Below are 22,922 nucleotides of genomic sequence, written 5' to 3'. Positions count from 1 at the left end.
AAACATCTGTAATGAGATCTGGTGCCCTCTTCTGGCCTGCAGGCAAACATGCAGACAGAGCACTGTATAAATAAGTAAATCAATAAAAAAAATAAAAGAAAAAAAGATTGCTCTTTTACATGGGCTGGTACTCATTGAGGCCTTTCTATGAATTGACATCCGAGCAGTGGCTCAAATGAAGTAAGAAGTGAGCCATTAGATACTAGGGAAAAAGAGTGTCAGGAGGGGGAAGACAAGTGCAAGTGCAGATCTGATTAAAAGCATGCCTGACTTGAGTCACTTTCTGCTGATTACTTCCGGTCTTGAAGTGTTCCTAGTCCCCTTGCAAAATTCAACGGGGACTGAGGGCTTCTTTCTCTTAGTTCAGAGCACATTCTTCCTAACTTTTAGTGCTCCTATCATAGCATTATTCTGATGATGCCCTTTGGTCTGCCCTCTAGGTACATGGATAGTGCCTTTCTTACCTGCTGCCTAGTAACTGGAGACTAAATGCTTAACCAGTCCACTTGAGTATGTATTGATCTGTTTCTTCTCATTACCTAGGAATGATAAGAAATCTAATTGCTTGATAGGGTTTTTTTGTTTATTTGTTTGTTTTGGGTTTGGTTTTGGTTTTTCGAGACAGGGCTTCTCTGTGTAGCCCTAGCTGTTCTGTAATGCATTTTGTAGACCAGGCTGGCTCTCACTCTCAGAGATCCGCCTGTCTCTGCCTCCCAAGTCCTGGAATTAAAGGTGTAAGCCACCACCACCTGCTTTCTTCCTCTTCCTCCTCCTCCTCTTCTTCTTCTTCTCTTTTCTTTCTTTTTTTTTGTTAATAAGAAAACAGGTCATAGCAGTCATACCTTCATAAACGGCCTACAATTATCATTTCGTGAAGGATTACATAATGCTGATTTCCTGATGTTTCTCCTCTACAATACTAACTGGCCTTCAAGGAAGAAAACTTCGTTGACTGGGGCTGTTGGTTCATTCTGAAATATAGTTCTCAAAGTTACTGATTTTCACCATTTTAGAAGATGGCCGGGTTTTTTTTTGTGTGAGGTTTTTTTGGGGGAGGATGTCTGGCTTTCTCCTTTTTGAATAGTGTTGATACTTATGAGTTATTATTGACTCTGGTGTTTTAACTAGCCAGATGTAATTCTCACAATTTGTTTTGTTTTGTTTATTTGTTTGTTTGTTTTGAGATAGGGTTTCTCTGTGTACCCTTGGCTGTTCTATCCTAGAACTAACTCTCTTGAACTCACAAAGATCCTCCTGCCTCTGCCTCCTGAGTGCTGGGATTAAAAGCGTGTGCCACCACCACTGGCAGTTTTCACAATTTTTAGCATATAGGAAAGAGGAACTTTTGAGCTGACCACTATGTCTTTTAGCTGCACAACACTGTATTTTTTAAATGGTGGAAATGTTTAAACATGTAAGAATGTAACTTAGTATACAATATGTCTGTTTGTCAGATTTAACAGTTATCAATGTTTTTTTCCAATGTTGATCTAATACCTTCTTAACTTTTTTTCTAACCCGGATCTTGCTGTGTAGCCCAAGCTAGCCTCAAACTCAGAAATCTTGTTTTAGCCTCCAGAGTGCTGGGATTTTGGACACTTACCACTATACCCAGCATCTACAGCTTTTTTGCCCATGGATTATGATTCCATTTATTTTGAAAGTTTATTTGTTGTCTGTCATGATTCCACACCTAGAATCATTCATTTCTCTAAGAAGTCCCATTTTTTTTTAGTAAGAAACGTTGTCAATTATAAATCTTGATATTAAGGTTATTAAAAGTGTGTTAAAATATGGTGTTTTGGTTTTTCCATTATGTGCCTTGTCATAAAGGTAGTGTTGTTCTATAAATAGTTACTCATATTTGGGTAGAAGAGGAAAGATACTCCTCACAGATATAACAAAGAGCTTTATATTTTTATGTTTAAATTTTATTATTATTGTGTGTGCTATGATGTTGGGGTTGGAGTATAATCCTGGAGATCAGAGGACAACTATGGAGTCAGTCCTCGCTTTCCACCATTACCTGAGTTTGTCAAGCTTGCATGGAGAGAGCTGCTTTGCACACCCGATATTTCCCTTTTAGTGATCAAAATGCCAAGCATAGTTGATACATTATATAAATGAAAACATATAGGTGTTTTCGTTCAGTTTGACTGTATTACAACTTAAGGAAATCTTTTATTTATAAATATATGATCTTTGACAGATTGCTTGTACCATACTTCGTGCTATTTTATTTTAAATCATAGTAATGATATAAATGATGAAACATTATCAGATTGAATATTTCTAATACAAAAAGAAATATTAAATATCTCCCAGACCCAAATTTTCTGAACACTGATTTGATGCCACAAGTGGAAAATTCCACAGCATGAAACTACCTCTTACACAAAATCATCAAAAATACTATATAAAATTTGGAACTGGAAAGCTGGCTAAGCAGTTATAAGCATTGCTGCTCTTGCAGAGGACCTGGTTTGGCTTCCCAACAACCACATCGAGCAGCCCCCAACCGGTTGTAGTTCCAGGGGTCCAATACTGTCTTGTGGTCTCCAAGAGTACCAGCACACATGTGGTCACAAACACACATAAGATAAATACATTTATATACATTTTTAAAGTATATAAAATTCATTTTCAGGCTTGGCATGTATACAAAATACTAATGAATTTTGTGATTAGATTTGAGTCCTATTTCCAAGATATTACATACATGCAGAAATCCAAAGACCAGAAAAGATCCAAACCCTCTTGTCTCAAACATTTCAGATATTCAATTTATATGACATTCCCAGGTTCTAAATTCTGTGTATATTTTCAGGGTACAAACAGATCTTTGCCTCTTCTTCTATTTAATGTTCCACTGAAATAAAATACCTAGAAACAGGAAGTGAAGAGGCTTAAGTGACCAGGAGGACTGCCAAAGGATGGCAGTTGAGCAGACCTTGGTTTGGTCCCAGAAGGCACAACTGCACCTTCTGCTCACCCTCCAGACTTCACCTCACTTGGACTGTGGATTACTGGCATTAATCCCAGGTGAAACAACAGACAGGTTTTCTATACAGACATTGGAAATGGCTAAGTTTCCAAAGCCATCTTTGTTCTGATAGTTAAATTGCCCGCTGCCTTCCTGTTCTCACCTAGAGGAGTATTCCTGTTAGCATCTGCCTGGCCCATACAGAGCTCTCTCTTCAGTCCACTCTGGACTGAAGTTCAGTCTACCCAAAAAGCAGACCATCTTTACAGTAAGTGAGAGAATCTAATATGTGGTCACCAGGCAAATGAGGAAAACTTAATGGCAGGAATAAGAGACAAGATATCCAGGAAAAAATGTCAATGGAAAAAACAAATAATCACAGAAATTTTATTTTTAAAAAGGAACTCTGTAACATGTAGAGAGCCACAAAGACAGTACTTTTTCTGTTAAGCCACAGGAGGATACACTGTGGGGTTGATACAGAAATAGTTAGCCAGCATGCTGTCCTTTCAAAACTGTAGAATTCATGAGACAAACAAAACTCCTTAATGAAGTCATAGTGTCAGGTATCAGTCTGCATTCAGACCTTACCAGTAACCCATAACTATATTAAGACAGTACAGGGCAGTGGTGGCACACGCCTTTAATCTCAGCACTCGGGGGTGGGCAGAGCCAGGCAGATGTCTGTGAGTTCTAGGCCAGCCTGGTCTACAGAGGGGAAATTCAGAACAGGCACCAAAAACTACACAGAGAAACCCAGTCTCGGCGCTGGTGGGGGTGGACGGGACAGTGCAGTACTGCCCTGAAACTTTGAAGCTAATCTGAACACAGTCTGCATCTTACCAGACTGTTCAGAGTGGGAGCAGAAGGTCTAGAGAGATGGCTCAGTCATTATGAGCTCTTCCAGAGGACAATTCCCATCACCCATATCGGGTGGCTCACAACCACCTGTAGCTCCAGCTGCAGGGAACCAGACACATCTGGCCTCTGAGGGTGCCCACACTCATGTACCCAACCCACACAAACACTTACACATAATTAAAAATAAACCTTAAACCAAAAAAAAAAAAAAAAAAGGTGTTGGAGTTGATGAATTGATTTTAGGCATTCGGTGGCTTTAAGTTTACCTTCTCTTAGAATTGGAAGAAGTGAGTGGGTTATTATGTTCACCATTAGCTTCTCTTTGTTTTGTTTTGGTTTGGGTTTTTTTGTTTTTTTGTTTTGGTTTTTGGTTTTTGAGGTTTCTTTTTTTCTTTTCTTTTTTTTTTTTTTTTTTTTTTTTTTGGTTTTTTGAGACAGAGTTTCTCTGTGTAGTTTTGGTGCCTGTCCTGGATCAAGCTCTGTAGACCAGGCTGGGCTCGAACTCACAGAGATCTACCTGCTGCTGTCTCCCAAGCACTGGGATTAAAGGCATGCACTACCACCGCCCGGCCACCATTAGCTTCTTTAACTGAAATTCATCATTTAATTTTTCACAAAATATTCTCATTTGAGCATTTGCTCTTTTTTTTTTTTTTTTTTTTTTTTTTTTTGGTTTTTCGAGACAGGGTTTCTCTGTGTAGCTTTGCGCCTTTTCCTGGAACTCACTTGGTAGCCCAGGCTGGCCTCGAACTCACAGAGATCCGCCTGGCTCTGCCTCCCGAGTGCTGGGATTAAAGGCGTGCGCCACCACCGCCCGGCCCATTTGCTCTTTTTATACTGCCTAAAAAGGTATATTGCGGGCAAAGTGAGAAGAGATTACAAACAATATAAATAATTGTGGAATCACACTGCACATTAAAGTTACAGAGTGACTGTGGCAAACATAAATTATGCTTTACAACCTTTACTCTTAGCAATCTCAAGTGTTCCATACATCACCCATAGAACCAACACATAATTTCTCATGTTCCCCAATGACCCGACACATCATCATAGCTGGCTGGTGTGCCATATGGCCAGCAGGCCCAGCAGCATCAGTGTCTGCTCCCTTCAGTACTGGAGTGACATTATCTGGCTTACCTTTTTTTTTTTCTTCTTCTGTTTCAAGACATGGTTCTCTGTATCCCTGGCTGTCCTGGAACTCGCTCTGCAGACCAGGCTGGCCTTGAACTCACAGAGATCCGCCTACCTCTGCCTCCCAAGAGCGAATTAAAGGTGTGTGCCACCACTGCTATAGCTGGAAGTTTCTCCGCTCCTGCCCACCCCAGGGTCAGACGAATCTCTCCCACCTGCTTCCTGCAGCTGCTTGGTCCCCAGTAAACACACAGAGGCTTATATTATTTACAAACTGTATGGCCTATGGCTCAGGCTTCTGGCTAACTAGCTCTTTCATCTTAAATTAACCCATTGCTGTTAATCTGTGTATCGCCACGTGTTCTGTGGCTTTACCTGCGCCCATTACATGTTACTCCTTTGACAGTGGTTTGATGTCTCCTCTTACTCTTTCTCCTTTCACTCCCTTGAGTTTTCTCTCCTGGCTCCTGCCCTACCATAGGCCAATGCAGCTTTATTTATCAACCAATCAGAGCAACACATATTCACAGTGTACAGAAAGACATCCCACAGCACACCGCCCAGTGTATCTGGCTTAAATTTAAAAGTATTCTGACTTCTGTGTTTAGAACAGACTTGGGGGTGGAGTGCCAGGTATGGGTAGGGGCCAGTTTGGCCAGTGCTGAAGTGCTACGTCTGAAAAATGACCATGGCTCCGCCATGGTGGCAGTAGTGAAGTTGGTCAGTTAGATCCCAAGTGAGCAACATAGGAATCAAAGTTTTTTATTCTAACTGATAGAAGGGTGAGCGGATTGAGGGAGAAGATCAGAATGAAGCTGTTGAGAGTATTACAGTGCTTATTTGGCTTTCTAAGTAAAGATGCCAGTTACTTAGAAAGCCAAATACACACACACACACACACACACACACACACACACACACACACACACACACACACACCTCCAAGAGCCAACCCAAGTAACTGGCATCTTTAGTTATATACATTTTCTTTGTAACTACATACATACATTACGTAGTTAGAAAGAAAATCTAGCCTAGATAGAGAATTTGGGGATGATCAGCATTCAAGTTCCTATTAAGGCCTGAGGCCTGGGAGAGCTCACTCAGGAATGAACAGAGATGAGGAACCATGCAGACTGAGACTGTAAGGCCTGTCAGCATGTTGGGCAGAGAAGCAAGAGACTCAGAGCAGACTGAGGGGAACAGGAAAGAGCTAAGAGCTGCAAAGATGTTACGTTTTGTTGTTTTCTCAGACAGCTACTACAAGTACTAGGATGGAAACACTCTAACTACTTTACAAATAAGGAGCACAGTAAGGAATTTCATGAAGTAACAGAGTGAAAATTCGGGCATCTATGCTTTAGAGGATTATGCTAACAGAGCAGTTTGCCTCTCACCTTTGCCTATACTGGAAAGTTTGGGTCATAGTTTTAAATATGACCAGATTACATGCATTTGATAAAATGTCCTGATGTGCACATTGAATAAATTTTTTTTTTTTTTTTTTTGGTTTTTCGAGACAGGGTTTCTCTGTGTAGCTTTGCGCCTTTCCTGGATCTCGCTCTGTAGACCAGGCTGGCCTCGAACTCACAGAGATCCGCCTGCCTCTGCCTCCCGAGTGCTGGGATTAAAGGCGTGCGCCACCACCGCCCGGCTGAATAAATATATTTTAAATGAAGCAAACTTACCTATGAAACACCAGTAATGACTCTGTGTCATTTTTCTTCTTGCCTCCATAGGTATGGTCTGAATATGCGTTGTTTGGCAGCTCGGGTCAACTATAAGACTTTGATTATCATCTGTGCGCTATTTACCTTGGTCACAGTACTTTTGTGGAATAAATGTTCCAGCGACAAAGCAATCCAGTTTCCTCGGCACTTGAGCAGTGGATTCAGAGTAGATGGATTAGAAAAAAGGACAGCAGCATCCGAAAGTAACCACTATGCCAACCACATAGCCAAGCATCAGCCAGAGGAGGCATTTCCTCAGGAGCAACAGAAGGCACCCCCTATCGTCGGGGGCTTCAGTAGCAATGGGGGAAGCAAGGTGTTGGGGCTCAAATATGAGGAGATTGACTGCCTCATCAATGATGAACACACAATCAAAGGGAGACGAGAGGGCAATGAAGTTTTTCTTCCATTCACTTGGGTAGAGAAATACTTTGACGTTTACGGAAAAGTGGTCCAGTATGATGGCTATGATCGATTTGAATTCTCTCATAGCTATTCCAAAGTCTATGCACAGAGAGCCCCTTACCACCCTGACGGTGTGTTTATGTCCTTTGAAGGCTACAATGTGGAAGTCCGAGACAGAGTCAAGTGTATAAGTGGAGTTGAAGGTTGGTATCTGTTCACTATACTTGAGTTTTTCTAGCTTGATTGTATTAAGGACTAAAAATCTGAAGATGTTAGTTACATAGCCACTATATAGCTTAATGGGAAGAGACCTTTCATTGTTGCTCTGTCTTGCAAGAAGAAACATGCGAAGTGTAAACCTATTGAAGCTTTTCAGTTGGTGTGATTTAAGGGCAGCAATAAGACCAGACTGAATAAATAAGATTATTCCATTAACCTGCCTCAGAGTCTCATCAATGAGGTCAAGGCACCAATCTCCAGAAATTGTGCTTCAAAACAGTATAGTTACTGAACCAGGGATGTGGCTCAGTGATACAGCATTTGCCTAACATGTGCAAGGCCAAGAGTTCAGTCCCTGCTATCACAGAAACACACACACACACACACACACACATATATAAAAATTGTACTAATAGACGGACTAGACAGGCAAGAGACCCAGGCTGCAGGTAAGCTTTCTAACACCTATACTCCTTTTCCAAGGTATAATCCCCCAAAGTTAAATATTTCATCATTTAATAAAAGATGTTTATATATGTATGATCTTTTTAAAAAAATGATTGATTACAAAGATGCACAATAATGTACAGTTGGTGTAAGAATCAAGATTGATCAGTAGAACAATACACAGCATGAAAGCAGAAAAAAAGCTTCAAGTTGTGGATAACCCTAAAACATTCCTCAGATATGCAACAGTGAAGAGAATGGCTCCTCAATGTCTGGGTTTAGTGATTCGTTGTTTGTTTTTTATAGGTGTGCCATTATCTACACAATGGGGACCTCAAGGCTATTTCTACCCAATCCAGATTGCACAGTATGGGCTAAGTCATTACAGCAAAAATCTAACCGAGAAACCCCCTCACATAGAGGTATACGAGACAGCAGAAGACAGGGACAGAAATGTCAGACCTACTGAATGGACCGTGCCCAAGGGCTGCTTCATGGCAAGTGTGGCTGACAAGTCTAGATCCACCAATGTTAAACAGTTTATTGCTCCAGGTGAGTTTCAGACTATATGTGTCTTACATTTAAATTGACATATAACAAACTGGTGCACCTTTAAATTTTTTAATGGTTTTTAAAAACATAATAGCTGTAACTGGGGTTTTCCTGTGTCCCACCTGGCCCATGGTCAGGACAAATCTCTCTCACCTGCCATTCCTGCAGCCCCTTGGACCCAAGTAAACACACAGAGGCTTATATTAATTAAAACTGTATGGCCTAATGGCTCAGGCTTCTTGCTAGCTAGATCTTACATCCTAAATTAGCCCATTTCTATAAATCTATACCTTGCCACATGGCTCGTGGCTTACCGGTATCTTTACATCTTCTCATGGCGGGGGCAGCGGCTGGCAGAGTCTCCTGACTCAGCCTTACACTTCCCAGAATTCTCTCTGCTTATCCCTAGCCTGTACTATACTTCCTGCCTGGCTACTGGCCAATCACCATTTTATTTATCAATCAATCATAGCAACACATTCACAGCATACATAAAGACATCCCCAGCAAATAGCTAGCCTTTTCTTTATGTTACATGCATAAATGATGTCATCTAAGTGAAATCCTCCAAAAGGGGACAGCTGAAAAAAAAAAAGACAGTGTTATGAAAAGAAGTTAATTTACTGTGTGAAGAACCAAGCTGTAGAGTGATATTAACATGTAGATAGAGTTGTTGTGTGCCTCTTGGGGTCTGTGTACCCTGAAATAAAGTTCTTTGGTTTGGTTTCGTCTTCGGTACTGGAATCTAACCCAGGACTTTGTATATACTAAACAAGCATTCTACCATGGAGTACATCCTCAGTCTTCCTTGGCTTATATGTCAGCATAGCACAGTTGAAGTTTTAAGTGATTCTGCCCTAGGTTAAATTTTGTTTTAACTTCAAGAGCCATCCTTTCCTTTGCATATTTTTTAACCAATAGCATTTTTTTTTCAAGAAATTATAGCTTTACCAAATAGGCCTGCTCTCATACTGAATTTTGTTAATGTACTAAATTATCTGAAACTTCATATAAAACCATTTTCATTAATAAAACAATTTATAAGATCAAATTAACCTTATGCAACATTTCCCTTTTACTGAGACAGTTTCATTAATTAGGATGTAATGTATTTTCCTGTACTAATCAATATCCATGAGAATTAATGAGTCCATTACTTAAAAGGACAATGAAATAATCTTAGCACCTCAGGCCTAATGAAATGTTGTCAGGTTCAGAATTCATTCCCCCTCCCTCCAACCTGGAGTAGGTAAATAAAAGAGAAGAAAGAGGGTAAGACCTTTGTATTTTCTCCTTGTTCTTTATTGATGACAGACCTGGAAAGCCAGAATACAAATCTACTCATCCTGCAGGGCCTTGAGTGATGCGTTTAGGAATGTTAATGCCTTGGAAAGAAGGACAACCTTTAGTTTTATTGAGACTAGAACATCTTTTCTCCCATGATGTTTGTGATACTCTGGTACATAGGTGCTTTGCTTATTATAAAACACCTCCCATGGCTAGGTGAGAAGTTACAAGGAAATGCTTAAGAATAGTTGTTTTATACCTAGGAAGTTATTGTAGCAGGAAATTATTATATGAAGCAAAAGAACATTTGGTTTTGGGTGAACCCAAGGGGTTTCATTTGGCTTTGATAGTGTTGTCTAGATGTTGGTAGAAAATTGTATCTTCCATCCGATCTCCTAGAGTCTCTGGAGGGTTTTCTTAGAATGGTCTCTGTCCTGTTGACAGCAACAGATTTCCTTGATGCTTTTAGATGCCTTGAGGAATGCAAAAGTAGATTCACACATCCTTTAATGAGGGATCTTCACTTTAGCCTGTCATTCATTCAGTGGCCAGTTGCTGGAGAGAAAACCACTTTTTTCAGGTGATTTCAAGCACACAGAGAACTGTTAAAACCATGTTGTTAGGAGAATACACCTACTCATAGTTGATCCCTGTTGGTAAGTCTGCTAGCTAGGAGTGGCATGCACATGTTATTCTGGGTGTTCAGGAAGCTGTACTGTAAGGGTGAGGGAGAATGATTGCAACTATGTGAGAGTAAGAATCAAGGAAGTAAGGTGGCATCATTGAAACATGGCTGTGAGGCATGAAGAATGTTTAGAAAATACCGTTTTGTGGGAAACAGTCCAGAGCATCATTGCTGAGAAGTTGAGACTTGTTCTTAAGAGCATAGATATAAGTAAGCTGGGGTTATGGAGAACCAGAGATTATTTTTCTTTCTGGGTCTTTTCCCCAAAGGAGGTTTTTTTTTTCCCCCAAAAGGGAACAAAATCGCTTTGAGTAGAAAACTATTGTATGAGTAAGATGTAATAGAACACCTGTGATCCCAAGACTTAGGAAGCAGAAGCAGGAAGAACATGAGTTCCAGAGCAGCATGGACTACATAGTGAGACCCAGCCTGGAAAAAATCAACACACACACGTGGTGGGGACCGTTTTATAAGTCTGCCACATACTTTTACTTATTTATTAAATAATATTTTCCTTTAAAAATCTAATTAGATACAGAGAGATATCTATAGAGATGGATGGATGGATGGATGGATGGATGGATGGATGGATGGATGGATGGATGAATGGGGAGAGAGAGAAGTGGTGGGTAGATTTAAATGGAGTCTCAGAATAGCCTTAGCTGGCCTCAGACTCACTATGTAGTTGAGGAAGCGATTACCTTGAACTCTTGATCTTTCTACTTCTTTCCCAGTGCTGAAATCGCAGGCATGTGCCACCATGCCTGGCTGTCCGTTAAGTTTTCAAACTGAATGATGTAGACCCATATGCTTGTAGTTGATTTTCCCAAAGCATTCTTTTCCTTCCACTTCCGTCTTCTCTCTTCCTCCTCTCTCTTGTTTAGCTGTGTCCCCCAGCTTCTGCTGAGTGCCTCCCCTTCCTCCTTTTTCCCTGCCTGACCCTCATCTCTTAGCGTTCATCCAGGTTTGAATAGGGCTGTCTCTCATTTGATGTAGTACATCTGTTGATGAGTGATGAATAAATGGTGGTAGCTTATGCTTTATGTGAGGATACTGACTTGAAGACTGTTCTGTTTTCCCAGCTTTACTGAGTGTAACTGACAAGTGAATTTGTATATATTTAGATGTACAGTATGATGCTTTGATGCAGATACGTGTTGTAAATTGGTTACCAGGATCAAGATAGGTGGTAGTTTACACAGGGCTGGAATCCAGCACCCATGTCAGGTGGCTCACAACTACCTATACCTCCTCTCCAGGGGATCTGATGCCTCTAGTGTCCATGGCATCTGCACTTACATACACACCCCCACACAAATACATAATTAAAAGTAATAAAAATCTTTTAAAAACATGAAAGCAAAAGATAATTTACATATCCATCACCTCATAGAGGTAGCGTATATAATGGTAAGAGTGTAGAAAGCATGTGATACAGTATTATCTCTAGTTTGCCATGCTGTGCATCAGGTGTCTGAAAGCTTGTATTTGACCTCCACCTCCCCATGTCCCCCATTTCCCAGTTTCTAAATACATCAGTCTGTTCCTGTAAGTTCAGCTTTCTTAACTAATCACTAGTAATGTTTAATGTAATTAGAGTATAGTAGAAATTCCATTTCAGTATCTGCCTTTCATTAAGCATTAGCTCTCAAATGGCAGGATTTCTTTCTCTTTTACAACTAGAAATTACAAACACACCACATTATCCATTCACCTATCACCACACACAGGTTATTTCCATGTGTTGGCTATTTCCACTAATTTTTCAATAAACATAGGATATCTCTCACCCACACATCTCTTTGTGATACTAATTTTATTTCCTTTGATAAGTATGGATCCAAAGTGGGATTCCTGGTTCACCTGGGAGTCCTGGTTTTAGTTTGGGGGTGGGGGGACCTTTATTCAAATTGCTGCAATGGCAGCACCAATTTACATTCCCACTCAGAAGTGCACAAGGATCCTTTCTCCCCATATCTCAGTGCCTGTGCTTTCCATGATAGCCCTAAGGTATAGTGGGTGATATTTTGCTATGGTTTTGTTTGTACTTCCTTTGAGATAAGGGATGGACACCTTTGCATACACCCTGTAGCTGGCTATTTGTGACTTTGGGGGAAATATCTGTTCAGACCTTTGTATATTCTTTAATTAATTGATTTTTTTCTCTTGAGTTCCTTCTATGTTGTTGGATATTAACACCTTTTCAGAGCTATAGTATTGAGATTTTGTCTCCTGTTTTGGCCTTTTCATAATTGCTACACTTTATAGCTTGATGTAGTCTTACTCTTCTGTTTGGTGGTGGTGGTGGTGGTGGTGGTAATGATAGTTTTGGTACTTGTGCTTTTAGTGTCAGATCTAGAAAATAACTGGCAGCATGTTTGTCCTCCCTTGTTAATGTATACATGTTCATGTATACCAAACAGAAATTTCCAGTAGCTCTTGGAGATGAACTACTCAGAAAGCATGGTTCATGGGCTTGTGGGAGTCCAAACGGTTGGGGAGTCGAAACTTGGGTTAGTAGGCTGGAAGGAGGAGTCTCCAGCCAGCACAGTGTTCTGTGGGAGCTCAGAATCTCATCTGCTGTCTTGTCTGTGTGTACACCATCCCTCATGCTGCCACCCTGACCCTGCTGGAGTCTGGCAGGTATATAACTCCCCACATATGCCAGAAGAAGGAAAGTGAAGACTGGTTTTGTATAATTGTTGGGAAGACCCCAATTGTTGATTGATTGAGGGCTCTGACTTCTTTGTCACTCCAATGTGTCTCAGGAGAATCTCCTTTATTAGTGTGAAGGGTTTAGAAAAATTAATAATCGGACTTTTTTAAGGGTTCATTCATTATTGAATCCTTTGAACAACTCATCTGGTATATTAAGACATAATAAGGATTGATTAAACCATGTCACTTAATTCAATTTTTATAAATAAAGTGAAAAATTAGAACAGAATTCTGGGAGGAAATGGATTTCAGCTTGCCTTCATCTGGACTAAGATGGGGCATTGTTAACCAGTCTGCCAGAACATATGTAATACTTAATAATGATAAAAAATAGGACTCAGGATAGTATGCTGTGTTGAGTGTAATTTAATCTTGTATGATTCATACTTCAGTTCTGAATCCCACAGTGTATCAGGTAGTTGAACTCAGCTCCAGATTTCCTTTTACTGGAAAGGAGGAAAGTGCTAGTTAGAGACAGAACGCATGCTGACATTTTGACAGATAAAATGGATTTTGCTGAACTAAGATTTTACTATTGTGGTCAATTTTTAAACTGTCGCCCGGGCATTATTTGATTCATAAGTCTGCTGTGTGTTCTCATTCTTGATACAATTTCCATAACTATCTGCTCCATCAAATGAAGTCACTAAGAGCCTTGGGCCATGTGTATCTGTACTGGTGGAATCCAGTGTTGAGAGGCTTGACTTCACAAGCCAACAATATCTAGGCTGATGTGAACCTTGCTCCTGTGACACTGCATTTCCTCTCCAGGATTGCTGAAAGCAAAAGTCTGAGGGAAGGAGCCTCCACTGAACACTCTCTTGAGCATCTGTTTCCAGTGCCGTTTCTCTTCCTCACAGTCTTTGTATTGGCCCTGAGACCTAGATCGTACTTCCTGCTCCACTAGTAGCCATTTGATCTTACAAAGCCTGCGGGTCTTCACCTTTAAAGCAGAAGCAATCCATGTTTTACCAGCCTCAGAAGAATGAGGACCAAATGACAGCCTGTGTGTGGGTGTGTTTGGGAAACTTAAGCCCAGTAAAGATTAAGATGTTCTATCAGGCGGTGGTGGCGCACATCTTTGATCCCAGCACTAGGGAGGCAGAGGCAGGCAGATCTCTGAGTTTGAGGCCGGCCTGGTCTACAGAGTGAGTTCCAGGACAGCCAAGGGTCACAGAAGAAGGTGTTCACTTTTGCCCTTCATGGTTTAAAGTTGTGCTGTATGAATTGTTTATTTTTGTGGGGTGTGTGTTTGTGTTATATGTGTTATTTTTGCTGCTAGTTGGTTTTAATATGCACAGTGTCTTTTGGTAATTGTTAGATTAGTGTCATTCAGGGGTTCATCTTGCTGAGAGCCAACCATCACTGTACTCTGGCTATACGAGAGAAATTCTGTATTTCATAATTGGTCAAATAAAACAGCTTTTAGCAATTTTGTTAGCATGTGGTAATTAGTGGCAGTAGTCACCAGCATTTATCACTGTTCTAAGCCACTGTTTTCTTTAAATTGTCAAAATCAACCTTTGAAGTGATACTGTCTCTGCCAACACTTGAAGAAACTGGGACTTGGAAAGGTCTGTTTTTGCTTTTTCAGAGCTGCTGGCCAAGCAGGAATTGTGAAGGGTTTTTAACTCCAAAGTGTGCTTTCCCCCTTCCCTCTTTTATCTAATACATGAGCCCATTGTTTAATTTTTAGTAATTTTGTTTATAATTCCAGAGTATAAGAAATAAACACTGTTTTCCACATCAAATTAAGAGCCAGACTGGGCATTGTGGGTTCTGTCCTTTGTGTCTGGGGGGTTCCTTGACTGTGTATCTCATCAGTTGTACGTCTGTAAAGCGGGAGTGAAACAGTACACACTCAAGGCTCAGCAGGCATCATGTAAAGTCTAGAATGTAAAACATTTAGAATATAAGGCAGGAAATACCAGCTGCATAGAAATGAAATTTTGTACATACCATTCTGTCTAGAACTTTACCTTTCTTGTAATAATATGCATTGAACCAGCTTTTGGCTATTTTTCTCCCTTTTATGAAATAAATCTATTAGAATAATCAGTGATTCTTGACCCGTTGACATCAGGTCTAGAAAAGACAGTATGATCAGAAATTCTTAGTTATTCGCTCTGAATCCTGTCTGTAAACCAGACAGAGTCAATGTAAGGAGAAGCCTTCATGAAATCCCCAGATTTGCTACTCAGCAGAAATCTGGTAACATAACTGGAGATAATTTTATGTGGTCAGTAGTTATCACGAATAAACTGCAATTAAATTTCAAGTATAAAAATGCTTTATTCTAACCAATCCTTGGTCTGTTCCCCACAGAAACCAGTGAAGGTGTGTCTTTACAGCTGGGAAACACAAAAGACTTCATTATTTCATTTGACCTCAAGCTCTTAACAAATGGGAGTGTGTCCGTGGTTCTGGAGACCACAGAAAAGAATCAGCTCTTCACTGTGCATTATGTCTCAAACACCCAGCTAATTGCTTTTAAAGACAGGGACATCTACTACGGCATTGGGCCCAGAACTTCGTGGAGTACAGTGACCAGAGACCTGGTCACTGACCTCAGGAAAGGAGTGGGTCTTTCTAACACAAAAGCTGTCAAGCCAACCAAAATCATGCCCAAAAAGGTGGTTAGGTTGATTGCAAAAGGGAAGGGCTTCCTGGACAACATTACCATCTCCACCACAGCCCACATGGCTGCATTCTTTGCTGCTAGTGACTGGCTAGTGAGGAACCAGGATGAGAAAGGAGGCTGGCCGATTATGGTGACTCGGAAGTTAGGGGAAGGGTTCAAGTCTTTAGAGCCAGGGTGGTACTCTGCTATGGCACAAGGGCAGGCCATCTCTACGTTAGTCAGGGCCTATCTTCTAACAAAAGACCATAGATTCCTCAGTTCAGCTTTAAGGGCAACAGCCCCATACAAGTTTCTGTCAGAGCAGCATGGAGTTAAAGCCGTGTTCATGAATAAACATGACTGGTATGAAGAATATCCAACTACACCTAGCTCTTTTGTTTTAAATGGCTTTATGTATTCCTTAATTGGACTGTATGACCTAAAAGAAACAGCAGGGGAGAAGCTTGGGAAAGAGGCGAGGTCCTTGTATGAGCGTGGCATGGAATCTCTTAAAGCCATGCTGCCCTTGTATGATACTGGCTCCGGAACCATCTATGACCTTCGCCACTTCATGCTGGGCATTGCTCCCAACCTGGCCCGCTGGGACTATCACACCACCCACATCAACCAACTGCAACTGCTCAGTACCATCGATGAGTCTCCAATCTTCAAAGAATTTGTCAAGAGGTGGAAAAGCTACCTTAAAGGCAGCAGGGCAAAGCACAACTAGAGCTTGAAACCAAAAGCACGTTCGTTCCAGCCTCTTCTGAACTCAAGGGCTGAGCTCTGGGTCAGCGGCAGAGCTCAGCAGCGCGCCGCACATTTAAGATGGTGTGTGTCCAGGGTTTGTGGGTCACAGCAACGTGAGAAGAGACCCTTAAAGTTAGTCTTCTGAAACAATTGCATTCCATGGGTCAGGTGCTTAGAAATGTTTAGTCAGTGCGCTGAACAAAGATGTGATCTCTGCCCTGCTCATCACTTAGGCCTCCGTGCAGAGTCCTTTTCAGTCTGTGAAAGAAAACAGTAAGTTGCCGCTGCTAGCCTGCTGCCCAGCACTTACCTAAAACTTAGTATGGAGTGCTTTTCAAATGTGATTATTTATATTTACGCTGAATGCAGGCTTTTCGAAAACAGTGTGCTGTACTGCAGTAAACGTGCGTATAGCCTGGGTCGTGGACTCTGTGCGTTTTCAGTGTTTCTTTCCTGTAGGTTCATTTCTTGGGAGGGAGGGAGCATTTGTTGCATTTGTTCATTTATATATGGAAAATATTTTGAATTATGGTTTTCTTGAACTATGTATATTTAAACAGCCTGTGTTCAGGTCTCATGGTCACATAACATAAGCACAACTAAAATGAAACTTGTTGACTGCACAAGAAATGACAGACATGCTGTGTTTCATGAAACTTGATCTACAATCAGTAGGAGTTTGATAATCATCTTCCCACCTCTGCCCCCCTTGCAGTGTGTCTTTGTCGCTGTCTAGAACATTGCATTGCATTTCGTACTACACTTTGGTAGTTTTGTCCATTTTGAGGACATCACCCAGAACGTTAATTATACGTCTAAATTTGGGACAGAGCTAATGATTTGAAGCCTACCATCGGTCCCTTTAGGACTTTCCCCCGTTAAAGGACAATTACTGGGTTAAATGGTATGTTCAGGAGTCACGGTAAAGCTTGTCCTGCCTCACTCTTACATCATTGCTGCTGTCCTCACTGTTTCTCTGAAACTTAATTTGAATGATTCAGCACTGAAACAGAAGAGATGCTACTGTGTCTGCTGTCCATGTGCATCAGATCTCTAAGGGTTTCAGAGTCCTCGTGCAGTGGACAGTGTCTGCTGTAGGGCTTCAGGCATTAGGTAAAAGCAACGAGGGTTTGCTCTGATTTTTGTTTATGGTGTGATAATACGGAGATAGTTAGGGAACACTATCTTATACTTTCTAGAGACAAACAATGGAGCTTATTCATGCTACCTGTCAGATGCACCTTCAAGAGCCAGGTGGATGATTTGCCCCCACATTGGACTTCTGTTGAATTCAGCTCCCAAGTACTGTTGAAACTGGAATATATATATATGATGCATATACACCCATACATAAATGATACATATATAAAGTATATTGGCATCAAAGGAGACTGGAAGATCTGTAATAAAGATAAAAACAGTATTAAACTGTTGAAAAATAAGTGTAAACTCCCAGTTTATATGACCACACCTTAATTTTGCCTAGAAAACCAGTGTGGTCGTTAGGTTCCCCAGCTTTTACCTTTGTGGTTCTCACACACGAGGTGTTTTAGCAACTTCTAAACATGCACATTTGTCTCAGCAATAAAAATGAGGACTCCCTTTTTATTTTCAGTGCTGATGTTGAAAACAAGCCTCACTGCCTGGGGACACTGTTCACTCTATTAGATTGGTTACTAGAGTGGTCCCGACTTTGCTTATGTTTGCGTACTGGTCTTCAGATGAGAGGGGTCAGTGAAATCATTCCGGTACTGCTTTCGTGACAAACACCAGTGCCTTACCAATGTGGTTGTCCTTTTCCACCGAAGAGGGATGGTTGGTTTGGTTTGTTTATGGTGTAGAAATGGCAGTTTACTGCTGTTGCTTTTCCACTGCCTCCGTCCACATTGCAACAGCTTCTTGTCTTGTGATCCTGGATTCCCTGAGAGGTCACAGTGAGCCTGTGACAGCACTGTCAGTGGTTGGCTTCTCAGATTGAGGTTGCCTCTGTCACCTGGAGTTTACAGCACGAGACTCTGGGTGTGCAGGAAGTCTGCCTGCACAGTGGGATGCGCAGCATGTCTGACAGATGGGTGACTGCTTCGGGAGAGCTGGGCCTGTGTAGAGCGCTGCCTGGGACCCATGCATTTTTGCCTCCAGAAACCTACCAAGTTTCCTAGGTTTTTAAATCATGTAAATGTTTACGTATCCTGAGTATAGGAAATGGGAAGGGTATTTTAAGTTTTTGTTGTTTCTTTAAATTTTTCTTTAAAAATATTGGTTTGATTCACTTACCTGAGTTAGCTCCCATGTTGACTCTGTTGCTGTTTCAGTAGTAAAACCAGCCAAACGTTTCTAGACAAAGGGCAGGTTTGACCTCTAGAAGTTACTGTATATAACGGCTTCATTCACGAGCTGCGCAGCGTCCCTGAGCAAGTGCAGAAATGGCACAAGCACGGTCTCCAGATGGGGCGGGACTCATCCTTTTTGGTGTATAGACTCACCGAAAGCTGCTGCTTTTGTCCTGTAATTGTTCCCTCGCTTCTCCTCCAGTGTACATGTGGGGTCTATGCCATGTGTCAAATATGCAATAACGTGTTTACCGGATGCCCTTCTAAAGGGTGGTCCTCTGTAAAGCTGTACAGACTTTGCAGTCCAAGCACAATGTGCACATGTTAGTTTTATATACAGCGAAACTTGATTTTTTCAAATGGAAAGGTATTTTGTTTCTATACAAAGTTAAATGGGTTGTTTGTGCTTAAATGTAAAGCTGCTTTATAAAATTGTAAAATAAAGTTTTTATCTTGAAAAGAAATGTACTTGGATATTTCTCTTATTTTCTGCTTAGTTTGTGGTTATGTGAGCCCAGCACGCATTTGGCCGACATTTCCTGTTGAGCCTGCAGACGGGGAAGCAGAGTACAGTGCAGGAGCCTTGGCCTGCAGGACCAGAGTGCACAGGACACATTCAGAAAATGAAGTGCTGCACTGTGCTCGGGCAGGGGCTGGAGCTCAGGCTGGGGCCCTGGGGTGAGTCGGGCTGGTACACAGGTACCAGCTGAGAGTCCTGCTGCCTGTCATCTCTCTGTACCCCTATCTTCAGAATGATCAGTGTCACCTCATATTCTCTCCTCGGTAAGATTTGATATTAAGTTCCCAAATACGAACGAATCCAGCCTGTAGCTTCATTTGACTGAACTTCTTTGTGTGCTGGAATTCCAGTTGATCACCAGCCAGCTGTTAGATTCCAGTGCCCATACAGGTCTTAGCACAAGGCTGTTCTCCCTCTTGGAGCTGTTCCTTGTCTTCCACCTTCAGTTGAGAAACGGCTACGTGGTCACAAGCAATCTCAGACAGAGTGGATAATGGACTACTCAGGTTTGATTTTGCAATTTGTGACAAAATTAAGGTTTGGCCATGAGTCTCATACTCTTGTTTGTTGCCCTATGGGGCAGGTCCTCCATACCACAGAGGATTTAATCCCTGATGAGCTCTTCTTTCCTGCCTGAGTTATATTTTTAAAATGGAAGCAGAGAGAGAAAAGCAACAGGGAAAAACCAGAGTTTTGACAGAACTCCATGACTTAGATCCAGTGCACTTCAGAGGGCAGTGGAACTCCGCTCAGGCTCCACAGAGTACGCCTGTATCCTTAGGACGTTCCCTGTGTGCTACTGTTAGCTGGATTTGGTGTCTGTGGCTCATAACAGTCGAACCCGGATGAATAACAGTGTCCGCACTGTTGAGGAAAGTGGTCTGCAGATGGCACACTTGTAGATGACAGAATACTAGAGGCTAGGCCAGCTTAAACAGCAGAGATCCACATGTCTCAATTCCAGAAACGGGAAGTCTAAAATCAAGTTGTGGGTGGGATTGGTTTCCTTTAAGGTTGCTTTTCCTCACTGTCTTCTCCCCATGTCTTTACATGGTTGCCAGAGTCCTAATCTCGTCTCACTGGATCAAGGACTATTCCTATGACCTTGTTTTTATATCTGTCATGGGGGGGTATTTATTTATTTATTTATTGCTTTGGGGGGGTTTGTTTGTTAGTTTTAAGACAGAGTTTTTCTGTGTAGCCTTGCCTGTCCTGGAACTCGCTCTGTAGACCAGGCTGGCCTCAAACTCAAAGAGACTTCCCGAGTGCTGGGATTAAAGGCATGTGCCACCGCCGCCCAATTTATCTATCACCTTTTTTAAAGGCATGATCTCCACATGCAGTCATATTCCGATATATTGAGGCTTAAGACTTCAACATGCCAATTTGGGGGTAAGGTATCACAATTCAGCCAGAGCACAGAGCACACAGGGACAATGATTTGATAACCAGTGAAGGTCCCAACTCAGGTGCTTAAGGAAACATGAATGGGGCAGAGATTCTTACTTAGGGCTCAGGCAACAAAGCTGCCTGGCTCACACCTGTGTCAGGAACTTTGTCTTTGATCCCATGAGTTTTAATTCCTTCATAGTACTATCCAGAAGAGGAATTTTTTGTTTTGTTTTTTCTAAGTTGGCAAGGCAAACACTGAAGTGTTTTTAAAAATGTACCATCCGAGACTGGTGTAGATGTAACCAACCGTCTTATTAAATAAGAAACACAGAACCAATGCAAAGAAGAAAGCCAAGAGATCAGAGCTAAGAGCATTACCCGCTGCTGCAGCTAGCCTCTTCAGCCCAGAGAGACCCCTTCGAAAAGAGACCTACTTCCTGTCTGTCTTTATATAGACTTTCTGTTCTGCCTCTCATTGGTTGTAAACCCAACCACATGACTGCCTCGTCACTGCCTGTCTGTACAGACCTCCAGGTCTTCTATGGTTGGTATTGAGATTAAAGGTGTGTGTCACCAATGCTGGCTGTATCCTTGAACACACAGAGATCTACCTAGCTCTGCCTACCAAGTGCTGGTATGGCTTGCTATTAGCTCTGACCCCCAGGCAACTTTATTTATTAACATACAAATAAAATCACATTTCAGTACAAATAAAATATCACCATAGACTGGCGAGATGGCTCAGTGGTCAAGAGTACATACTGCTTTTGCAGAGGACCTGATTTCAGTTTACAGCACACAAGTTGGGCAGCTCACAACCACCTGTAACTCCAACTCTGGGGGATTTGATATCTTCTGACCTCTGAAGGCACTGCACTTGTACATACTTATATGTGCTCAGACACACGTGCACATAAATAAAAATAAACATCTTGTACTGGAGAGGAAACAGTTACGAGCACTTCTTGATCTTACTGAGGACCTGAGTTTAACTCGCAGCACCTACATGGTGGCTCACAACCATCCATAACTCCAATTCTAGGGGATCTGATACATGCAAGTGATGGACTCACATGGATGTGGGTAAAACATATACAGTACAACTTAGATAAAACATCTCTTTACAGAGAATTTTAGGGCTGAGGAGATGACTCGGTGGTTAAGAGTGAATGTTACTCTTTCAGAACAATACCCAACACCATGTTAGCTCACTACTTACTGCCTGTGACTCCAGCTCAAGAGGATCCAACACCTCTGGCCTCCATACACACACAAACACACAAATTAAAACTAAATATTTTTAAAAGAATTTTTTAAAATATGGTAATATAAACTACATTTTTATTTTGAATGCAAAATTCAGAGCTACTGCTACAGCCGTAGAGAAACTGAAGAAATGACTCATTCAGCAAAGTGCTTGCAATACAAGTATGAGGACTAATTCATCTTCTAGCATGCATGTAATAAGCTGGACACAGCAGCACCTCTCCTCCCAGCACCGGGGAGGCAGAGACGTGAGGATCCCTGGGCTCCCTGACCAGCCAGTGTGGCCAGTTATCCAGTTCCAGTTTCAGTGAAAGACCCTATTTATAAAAATAAATTTGGAAGACCTTCAGGTACATACATGTATGGGTGCATGCATACACACACACACACACACACACACACACACACACACACACACACACACACACCCCTGCGAGTATGATAGATAAGTACTTGAAAATTGCAAGTAGTGAGATTATTTTTTCTTTAACATACAGTACAAACACTTTATTTAACAGTTGTAGGTCACCCCCTGGACCAAGTAGTGGATATCCAGGACCCAGCAGCAAGTTCAGCACAGCCTCCAAGCCTCTTTCTGACCCCAGTGGTGTGAACATAACACCCTCTCAAACAGGGCCTTTCATGCTGCAGATGTTGGAGCAGCTGGTGTCATGGATAAATTCCACGTGTACCTGTGTGCACTGTCCCTGTGAGCCAGTCCTGTCTAGCACTTGGGTCACCCTGGCCAGCATGGTGGGCTGCATGTGACTCATGGCCATGATGGCAGGGATCTGGCAGAGAGCAGGGTTTTTTGTTTGTTTGTTTGTTTTTTGTTCTCCCTAATGACAAGGCTTTGTGGATTTGTTGTTGTGGTTTGTTTAACAGCTTTTGGACAGGGCCTTACTAGATTGCCCTGGCTGGGTTGGAACTCAGTATGCAGACCAGGCTGGCCTTGAACTCACAGAAATCCACCTTCCTCTGCTGAGTGCTGAGATTAAAGGAGCATGCCACCACGCCTGGCTT

At 41.8% G+C, this 22,922-nt stretch overlaps 1 protein-coding gene across 4 annotated transcripts in view; it reads left to right on the top strand.

Moving 5' to 3' along the window:
• Positions 1-19,185, top strand: part of Glce (glucuronic acid epimerase) — a 71,211-nt gene extending 52,026 nt beyond the window's left edge. For 2 of the 4 annotated variants that reach the window (XM_052763219.1, XM_052763193.1), the window contains 4 exons: positions 441-510; positions 6,718-7,316; positions 8,086-8,331; positions 15,347-19,185. In XM_052763219.1, coding sequence (XP_052619179.1) covers positions 6,731-7,316; positions 8,086-8,331; positions 15,347-16,371 — 1,857 coding nt within the window. In that variant the 5' untranslated portion in view covers positions 441-510; positions 6,718-6,730 and the 3' untranslated portion in view covers positions 16,372-19,185. The remainder of the gene's footprint in view (positions 1-440; positions 511-6,717; positions 7,317-8,085; positions 8,332-15,346) is intronic. The other 2 variants (XM_052763200.1, XM_052763209.1) reach the window with 1 other exon arrangement.
• The last annotated feature ends 3,737 nt before the right edge of the window (positions 19,186-22,922 follow it).

Source organism: Peromyscus californicus, unplaced genomic scaffold (genome assembly GCF_007827085.1).
Source record: "Peromyscus californicus insignis strain IS unplaced genomic scaffold, ASM782708v3 Scaffold_11__1_contigs__length_118956290, whole genome shotgun sequence".
Taxonomy (NCBI): domain Eukaryota; kingdom Metazoa; phylum Chordata; class Mammalia; order Rodentia; family Cricetidae; genus Peromyscus; species Peromyscus californicus.
Note: the sequence above shows the minus strand (reverse complement) of the source record. Positions and strands in the feature narration are given on the sequence as shown.